Source organism: Stegastes partitus, unplaced genomic scaffold, assembly GCF_000690725.1.
Source record: "Stegastes partitus isolate 25-593 unplaced genomic scaffold, Stegastes_partitus-1.0.2 Scaffold596, whole genome shotgun sequence".
Taxonomy (NCBI): Eukaryota; Metazoa; Chordata; class Actinopteri; family Pomacentridae; genus Stegastes; species Stegastes partitus.
Genome location: NW_007578327.1, coordinates 302,575 through 311,558, shown reverse-complemented (window position 1 = coordinate 311,558; position 8,984 = coordinate 302,575). Strand labels below are relative to the sequence as shown.

At 39.1% G+C, this 8,984-nt stretch overlaps 2 protein-coding genes across 4 annotated transcripts in view; both read right to left on the bottom strand.

Moving 5' to 3' along the window:
* Nucleotides 1–1,940, bottom strand: part of LOC103362719 (gamma-glutamyl hydrolase) — a 5,109-nt gene extending 3,169 nt beyond the window's left edge. For both annotated transcript variants that reach the window (XR_520476.1, XM_008289164.1), the window contains exons 1-5: nt 1,744–1,940; nt 1,496–1,610; nt 1,101–1,151; nt 908–992; nt 284–422 (exon numbers count right to left, since the gene is read on the bottom strand). Coding sequence is in view for 1 of the 2 variants with exons in the window: in XM_008289164.1 (XP_008287386.1) it covers nt 284–422; nt 908–992; nt 1,101–1,151; nt 1,496–1,610; nt 1,744–1,858 (505 nt within the window). In the remaining variant the exon portion in view is untranslated. The remainder of the gene's footprint in view (nt 1–283; nt 423–907; nt 993–1,100; nt 1,152–1,495; nt 1,611–1,743) is intronic.
* Nucleotides 1,941–2,953: 1,013 nt separating this feature from the next.
* Nucleotides 2,954–8,923, bottom strand: nmrk1 (nicotinamide riboside kinase 1). Of its 2 annotated transcripts, XM_008289163.1 has the most exons (8): nt 8,857–8,923; nt 7,756–7,846; nt 7,614–7,662; nt 6,724–6,892; nt 5,477–5,548; nt 5,227–5,333; nt 4,697–4,780; nt 2,954–3,778 (listed from the first exon to the last, which is right to left on the bottom strand). In XM_008289163.1, the coding sequence occupies exons 1-8, from the start codon at nt 8,883–8,885 to the stop codon at nt 3,768–3,770; spliced, it is 612 nt and encodes a 203-aa protein (XP_008287385.1). In that variant the 5' UTR covers nt 8,886–8,923; the 3' UTR covers nt 2,954–3,767. The 2 variants fall into 2 exon arrangements, with proteins under 2 accessions (XP_008287385.1, XP_008287384.1); XM_008289162.1 differs by lacking the exon at nt 2,954–3,778 and having other exon boundaries at nt 4,680–4,780.
* Between the last annotated feature and the right edge of the window lie 61 nt (nt 8,924–8,984).

Genomic DNA, 8,984 nt, shown 5'->3' with positions numbered 1-8,984 from the left:
TAATTTGTCTGCAGTGACACCAAGTGTTGGGATTTGGTTCGTGCAGTTTTCTAGGAAATGCAGCCAAACATCATAATAAGTCACCATGTATCTATTAAAAATGATCTTCCTTCACAAAGACTAGCATGTTGCTCTTACATCTTTCTACAGAAGCCCAGAATGGACAAACCAACCGCACTAAGTTCTTCTGGTTGCACTCTGCGGCCTCTCTGCTACACAACTCCTCCACACCGGACCTTTAACTTGACATGAAAATCGATATAAAGAGCAAAAAAGCTTTAACCTGTGGTCAAGTTGAGGGGCAAAGCTACATTCTCAGCCGTGGTGCGCGTCAGCAGGTTCTTCTCGGCCACCAGCACGGTGAGCAGCTGCATGCCCATACACGTGCCCCAGATGGGGAAGGAATCCCCGGCATCATTAGCCTGGAACACACAGAGTCAGAAATATAACCTATCTGTGTCTGAAACAACTAAAGCAGCATTGAAACGCCTCAAACAAAGACAAGAAATGTTAAGATTGCAGCAAATTCTTAGTATTATGCAGTAAATATCACCACAATAACCTACACTTTATCAGTGCAAAGATCAAAGTGGTGAATAACTGATAGGTTTTAAAGCGGGAACTAGTTAAGTATTAACTAGTTCACATGCTGTACACTTAAATATGTGTCACGAGCTTATTATATAACACTGAGGAATCCAACATACATTCATTTAAATGATTGATATTGTAAAATTCTATGACAAAAATGGTAAAAATCTCAAGATAGGTGCAAGAACACGGTCTCAAATGTATACTAAAGAACAATATAAGTAAATTCTGTTCATTTAAAAGACTCTAAACAGCTCTTTAGGCAGAGAGACAGTTGAAGCACATAAAGGAGAATTAATAAAATAGCATCACAAACCTCCACAGCGAGTCGGTAGAAAACCTTCGCCACCCTTGCAAAGTCAGAAGTCTCCAGATCCACAGCTCCCCCGATGAAGAGCAGCCTAAACAGACATCATACAGGAAATACAATTACTGGATTTTTTTCCCCTTTTAATCCCAGATAGAAATGTAATTTCCCAGCACATTTACTGTCACGTTGTGCAGCTCACCCATTTATCTTCTTGAAGATGTTTTCATAGTCAGCGGTAGTGAGAGTCAGTCTGAGCGAGGAGGAAACAAAAACAATCCCTTCAGTGTATTAATTTGCATTGTTTAAGCAGCACAAAAGAGACGCTCGCAGGGAGACGGCTTCCTGTTATTTGTGCAAGATGTCAACAGGGATTTAATTGAAAATAAAACCGATTTAACGTCCAGCTCATAACACAATGGTTGTCTGATGTAAAGAAACCTCGCGTGCTTTGTATTTTGCAGACATTAAAAGTGGTTTAATTGTTAATTATCTACCACTACTTCCTGCTCAATGAAATATACAGATTATATGTCAAAAAGTTTCCCTCTAATGTATGATTTATCTCTATGAACAACACCTGAGGACTGAGCCCACCTGATAGGCATCACCCTGCTGCCCCCAGACTCCAGGTATTTCACATAGGAGGCAGGAATGTAAGTCTTGCCGAATGGTTTCATGACATCATCTGAAACTAACTGGGTTAAAACACCTGTGGGACAAAAACACAGCAGCTGTGAAAAAGACTCTACAAAAAGAACCGGTCATTAGCTGCACTTTCTAAAGACTCCTAAACCTCAGCTCACTCTCAGTTAAACACCAGACAGTAAATAGACTTTACTCACCGATCACAGGCCTGTCGTTCACCGCCTCCTGGCTGACTTTACGTGGCATAGCTTCACTGCTCCAGCAACAGGCCGTAAACAAGCACAGATATGTTAAAAATCCTGTACGAGACATGTTTGCAGCCCTCAAGTCCGCTGGAGGTTTATGAAAGCAGCTGACTTATATACGTCGCGGCAGAAGAGGATATAATCAGGACGGGGAAGTGAGGAATGCCCAGATTAAGATGTCATAACTGCACTTGCCGGTCGGACAAGTCGACTGCTGAGGTAAACACAAATGTTCTGCTGACAGCGTGGACTTTTTCCTAAAAATTCAGGTCATGTAGGGTTGTGGGAAATGTGGCAACGCCGTGTATCCGAGTTTTAGCAATGCAGGTCATATAGATCACATGAAAGCATCACAAAATTTTAAAAAAGGGCAGCTTTCGAGGCTCACTGGGATTCAGAGTGCTGTCAGACAGGTTTGTGTCTGGGAATGAAGGCTGTGGTTCTATTTATAGGGTCTTAAAGGAGGAGGTTTATTGCAGAGTTCTGTCTGTTTATCACGCCAACGCTTCTCCAGGAGCGTTGCACAACAATCGGTTTATTAATGGATAACATCATGTGCACATCCGTATAGATGGCCTGGATCACAAAAAAAAGTGTTGAAAGCAGCACATTTTGTAACAGATAAAATTTCCACACAGATTACATAACAGATGGAGACGACAACAGAGCGAACCGACGAGTCCTGGAGTTGGGATTATTTTGTCAAAAGCAGCTTTTAGTCATTCACTTGCAGTCCGAGCGGTTTGAACGCAGCCAGGTAGAAGTCTGGAGTAAACAAAAACAGGAAGGGTGTGCGAGTAAATGGAAGAAATTGAGATAAAGGAACCAAACTATTTAAGAACAAATGAGGTTTCACTACAATAGCCGGTGACAGGAAAGTGAAACTTCTGCTTCTAATTCAAAGTAAAGCTCAGAAAGAAAGCAGAAAGAGCTGCAGTCTCTGTAGTAACTGTCACATGTGAGTCTGTCGTCCTTCTATTTGTATAGAAATGTGCATATTAGTCTTCTTTCATGAGTTAGACAACATCTTTTTTTATTTTTAAATCCATCACTAGGTGGCAGGAAGACTCGGTATTAGTAGAAGAGGTGCATTATTTGTAATTTTCTGACCGTATTTTGTGTCCACGTGGTGCGTAGTTTTAATTTTAACAGTTCAGTTCTGCTGGTGAGTTTTCTTCTATTCCACTTTCCACTAGCTGCTTTACAATGAGTGACATTTTGAACAACTTACCACAAAAAAAACTCCCAAAACAGAGTTACAAGAATAAACTCATCAGTAAAAAAAAAAAAAAACTATAAAAAAACAGAGAAGAAATAGAAATCTTCTGCTGACTTTTTACTCCTCTGTTTCTGTGTCACCTCCAGCTTTTCTGAAACATTCATAAGAAACTTTTGAGTGTTTTCCAACATCCAGACTTCATCATTTCACGAGTTTCTCCGACTAAATGTGGATGCACACTGAGCAAAGTCATTAAAATCATCATAAAAACAAAACAAGCTCATCTAACGATAGGAAACAACAATCGTAGTTCATTATTTGTAATATCCACATATGAGTGACAAAATCTTTTAATGTGATCCTCAGTAAATACGCATCCAACCTTTGGTTATCCAGAACCTCCTCACAAGTTATGGTCATATATATATGTATAGTTATGTTACGGTTAGACAGAAAACCAGCCAAACCATCAGTCAACTATAAAGTCCTAAAATCTGCATCGGCCTCACATCGTCACAAAACCACGACATACTTCATCCCCCCAAAGACTTAAAACACTGCTCATTAACGGCAAACACATCAGGTCCAGCCTCCAGCTGGACAGCTTCAGATGCTGCAGCACCAATTAGTTCTCATTCAAACTCTAAAACCAGGATATTCACACAACACCAAAGAAAAGCCCCAGTTTGGTCCTTTCAATCACACATTAGTCAACATCCACGGAAGCTGCAGTCTCCATCTTCAGCTGGAAAACAAATCAGTCTGTCTCTGCAAATAAAATGCACAAAAGAAGACTTGGTGTTCATTTTGCACTTTTTTGGGGGGGCAAAATAGTGCGCAAAAAGCAGTATTATAAGTGAGACAACTAAAAACAAACAGCCTCTCTCTTCATGGTCACATTTACCAGTCAAACATCTGAGCTTGAATGGGAAAAAATAAACAGAAAATATAAATTAAGTGACACTTTTTCATCTAATTGGCTGTTGATTTATCGCTCAAAACAAATTGTGTGATTTGCTGTACATGTGATCTGTTTTAGTGTGCCGCCTCTTGACCAGGTTGTTATTGAAAATGAGAACCAGTTCTCATCTAACTTATCTGGTAAAATAAAGGTTAAATAAAGAAAACCTAATTAGCACAATTTCTTACTTTCAATCCACTGAGACAGAAATTTTCCACCATAATTAGGACGTTTTGTCCTTGTTAGCATATGAGTTAAGCCCTGATAGCTTTTCTTATTTTATAAACATGAGCTAAAACTCAAACCACTGTTTAGATAGAAAAGAAATGAAATATTACACTAATTGTACATTTTATATTTTCTTATTGTTTATTTTTGCCTATTTATGGTGGTGGTAACTCTATCTTGTGCCGTAGCAACCAAATTTCCCCTTGGGGATTAATAAAGTATTTCTATCTATCTATCTATCTATCTATCTATCTATCTATCTATCTATCTATCTATCTATCTATCTATCTATTTAACTGAACAGATTTTTTTTCAAACTGTTGTGGTATAAACATTCATACTTAACATTTCTATCAATGCCAGTATTTAGTTTGTAAGAGCTTTCTGAAAGAGAGTAAAAATCTCATACAGTCCAATAAAAATGACAGATGTGTCACATCTGTATAAATTATTGACAATAAGTCAAACACATGGTCTTCATCATGAAGCAGCCTTACCCCTGAGTCGTTCTATTTCATGGATGACATCTCTACACACAGCAGCCAGCAGCTCTTCTTTCGACATCTGACCATCGAGGAAAACTGAAAAAAAACAGACAAAACCTTTTTAAAACTGTATTATTCAACAATTGTTCAGCTGTTAAAGTAAGAACTTTTTTTTTTCCAGACTTTTTGGAATGATCTCCATCAAACTGCTGCATTAAACCTCTGTTACTGCTGCTTTTTTTCATCCTACTTAAGTGCACTAACTGTTACTATCTCATCCTTGTGTGTTAAGTCTTCTTAAAAAAAACATCTTCTGTATATAATGTTTTCTGTGTTTCCAAATTATTCTTGTACTGACTTGACATTTTTCTTTTCGGAGCTGTTGTAACGGTGAACCTTCCCCACTGCGGCACCAGTAAAGTTGATCTCTTATCTTATCTTAAACACACACTCAACACATCAGCGGCTCCATCTTTACGGTCGTCCACAAACACTACCACACACAGCTCAGGACGTACGGCATCTTTTGGCCGGACTCTCACCGATGTCCGACGTGACGCTCTCCATCTCTTGGCGATTTTTTAGGTACATCGGCCACACGTGTCCATCGAAGTAACCGGGAGGGTCGGGAGGCTTGTACACCCTGGAACTGTCAGTCAGAGACAGCAGCAGGAGTAAAAACACCATTACACAATGCTTCTTTTGCTCTAACGCTGCTGCTCAAACCTAAAGGAGACAAAATGCATTCAGAGATAAAACAGAAAATATAAGAAAAAAAGAAAAAACAGCTACCTTCGTCTCAGCTTGCAGACATCATACGGTATTTCCAGGAAATATCTTTTGTCAAACAGCTCATTCAGAGGCCTGGAACAGCAAAAACATGAAGGTTTTTATATTATTAACCGTATAAAGGACTTTTGGAGTCTTTTGGACCCGGGTTTGTTTTTTTATTCTTGAAGCTTTTGTTTTTAAATATAAAAAGAGGGACGTTTCTCGTGCATTTGGAACCAAAAATACGTCAACTTATCAGAAAATGTATTTAACACAATATAAAAGTCTATAATACGAACAGCCAACAAATATTTTGCACGTATTCTTTCTTGGGGTCCAGTGATAAATGATAAATGATAAATGGTCTGCACATATAAAACGCTTTTATCCAAAGTGCTTTACAATGCGTTTCTCATTAACACACACATTCATACACCAGTGGTGACAGAGCTGCCACGCAAGGTGCTGCCTGCCATTGGGAGCAGCTTCGGGTTCAGTGTCTTGCCCAAGGACACTGTGGAGGGGCGGTGGATCGAACCGCCAACCTTGCGAATGGAGGACAACCTACTGCCTGAGCCACAGTCGCTCGACAGACCGCCCAACGGACCCCGAAACACCTTCTGGCAACATTAAAGTCCTGAATATGGTTAAGTATTCGAATCCAGCCCATGGCCATTTGCTGCAGATCCTTCCCCCATTCTTCTCCCCACTTTCCTGTCTCTCTACTATACTGTCAAATAAAGCCGAAAGGCAAAAAAAAAATAATAATAATAAAAATAAAAAACAGCAGCTGAATGGGTATTTCCCCAAAACATTAACAACTAAGTTGGAAATCTAAATCTGAAGAAGAAAATGTTCTGTTTCTTAAATATAAATGATTGTGTCTGTTTATATTTGCTGTTGTTGAATACAGACAATAAGTTTTTTTGTTTGCTTTTTTGTTGCTGTGCTTCATTATAGAGGTCCATAATTTCAGTGTTTACATGAAGTTTCATAAAAATAAAGACAAGCTCCTTTATTTCAGTTTATTTCCAGAGGAACCTAACTATCCACCTATTTTTTATATCTTATTGAATTGTTTGCTTCTCAGTAGACAAACTTCACATTTTTTTGCATGTTCATCTAATGAGCAATAACCTGGAGTTCTTTAATTCAAGTCTCTCTTAGCAGCTCCCTGGAAAAATCTATTGCTATAAACTCTAGAATCAAACTTTTAAGGTTGCATTCGCTGAACTTATAACTGAAGGGAGACTTCGTTAATAATTTACCTGTGGTTGAAAATGAGGAATCCTTCCACTATCAGCACGCACACGTCCTTATCGACGGACGGCGTTTGGTGCTCAGAGTTCAGGTCTCGCTGCCTCAGGAACGACTCGGGGTCTCTCCTCCACGAGTCGACTTCGTTCATCATCGTGTCCATGCGGAGAGCATCGAGCACTTGAAGAGGAAACACAATGATTTTTCAGAACAGTGCATTCTGATAAATGATCCGAAATTACAGAAATACATCAGCTAAGTGCTTTCTGGTCTCTATTTTCTGTGTTCGTGACGTTTTAATTTGAATATGTGTCCGACTGTTGACTGGACAAAACAAATCAAACAAGAAAATGTTCCCTCTTTTTTTTTTATATTTCACATTTTGTAATGGTGAATGGAAAGATATCCAATACATACAACCATGTGTATTTTGTTTCTTCAGTTCAAAAGCTGCTTGAAAGACTTCTTCAAATTGCCAGAAAGAAATTGGGTAGAAAGATCTGATATCTCTTCGTTCCTCCTTTGCCGGAAAGTAGTAAATATATTAGAACCAACTGAATAAATGCCGACCATTTGCACATTTTACAGCCTCTCCAAGTTGCTTAACTTCCCGAATTCCCACAAAAAATATCAGATATGAAACTCTGAGTCCTTGTTGTACCTACATTTGTCTATTTTCACATGACTGATGCCTACAGCTGCACCAAACTGTGACAGGATGTGGCTTAATTGTCTGCATTAAGCTGGTTAGAAAACCTAAAAATATAACAACAACACAGTAGAGTGGGTCCAAATTAAACCGTATTGTAGTGCATGAAGGCTTTGTTGTTATAATTACAGAGTCTAAACCTGTGTAACTTTAGCAAAAAGTTAAATAACAAAAAAATTAAATTAACCTTACCGTCGTACAGCTTGAAGCCGTTGCTGTCCACCGGTACAACAGCATCATCCTGTGGAAAGAAGCACCAGAAATCATCAAGCTCTCAAATCTCGTCTGTGACACAACAAAGAAGTCTACAAGTAGCTTAAGTGATTCAAACCACCTTAAAATACGTATCCTGTGCAATGATGCAGCTGTTGGGTATCTGCTGCTGTAGACTCTTGGAGAGAGTGGATTTTCCTCCATTGGTCATCCTGCAAGAAATAAAGAGTCCAAATTGGTGAGAACATGCATTGTACTATTAATTTGATTGATTAAACCCCTTAAGTTTTGCATCTGATCGTCAGAATCATATATTTTAAAGTTCTTTTTTCCCCTTTTCAGCTACGATATGTCACGTCTTATACATGTATTGTTTCAAATTCAGTGGTGTCTGATGAAAACTACTCTTGAAAAACAACCTGACCGATATATTGTTATTAAACTGCCAAATATAAATTGTGAAACTGCCTCAGAAATGCAGCATCATCCCTGCTGGGTGTAGTTCGAGGTGCAACCAAGCCACCAGTTGACCAAAATGCAACCCCACCCACCGACAAGCAGCATGCTGAAAACCAGAAAGGTTAAAGTGAAGCTACACTTCGGACCACACCCATCACTGATGGCTTAGCAGCCTGTATCAGATGCTTAAGGTCATCAGGCTTAATGGAAGCTGCTCTCCTGCATCATGTCCATAAATAGATCCACTGTGACTACACTATAGATGCAGCAAAAAATGTCTTGCAAGTTAGAAATCAGATGAAAAATGAAAAATATAACTATAAATAGTAGCAATTTTTTTTTTAATGTTTATTTGTCTGAACCTAATCTGGACAATAAACCACTGTAGCTTCATTTAACAGTGTGTCTGCACAGTAAATCATGTCAGAAATAACAAAAAGCTGCTGATTTTGACATGTATGTTTTTCTGTGCAGAGCAAATAACTCTTATCAGCCACACGGTTGTCACATGCTGCATTGGCCTGGTGTCCCTTAGTCACAGGTCAGTACTGGTATTAGCCAGTATGTTCAATATATGAAGAGGAATTACAAAAAAAACATAAGGTCACCGGTGTTTGCAGTTTGTATCATTTGAGTTGTGAAAAACTTCTCTGTATCTGAGGTCCGGCAGGAGCCAAACTGACCCAAGAAGAAGAGTAAAGGCGTGTTTTTTCCCCCCAAAGAGGTCAACACATGAATGTTAACAATCCTCCCACTTACTCACCCTCCAACTCCAACAATGAGCGTCTTCATCCCAGCACGGTGCCGCTCACTCACTGATCTATACAGCCGCTAATAACAAATTGATCATCAGCTCCTGTGCAGACCCCAGTGGGATTCAGGCATGTTGGT

What these genes read in the sequence shown, in the direction of transcription:
- nmrk1 (XM_008289162.1), bottom strand. Translation starts at nt 8,885, where the DNA reads ATGAAGACGCTCATTGTTGGAGTTGGAGG. An exon ending in GTCTGCAAGCTGAGACGAAG is followed by an intron (nt 5,334 to 5,476) that starts GTAGCTGTTTTT and finishes TCTGACTGACAG; the next exon opens with TTCCAGGGTGTACAAGCCTC. An exon ending in GAGCGTCACGTCGGACATCG is followed by an intron (nt 4,781 to 5,226) that starts GTGAGAGTCCGG and finishes GTTTTTTTTCAG; the next exon opens with TTTTCCTCGATGGTCAGATG.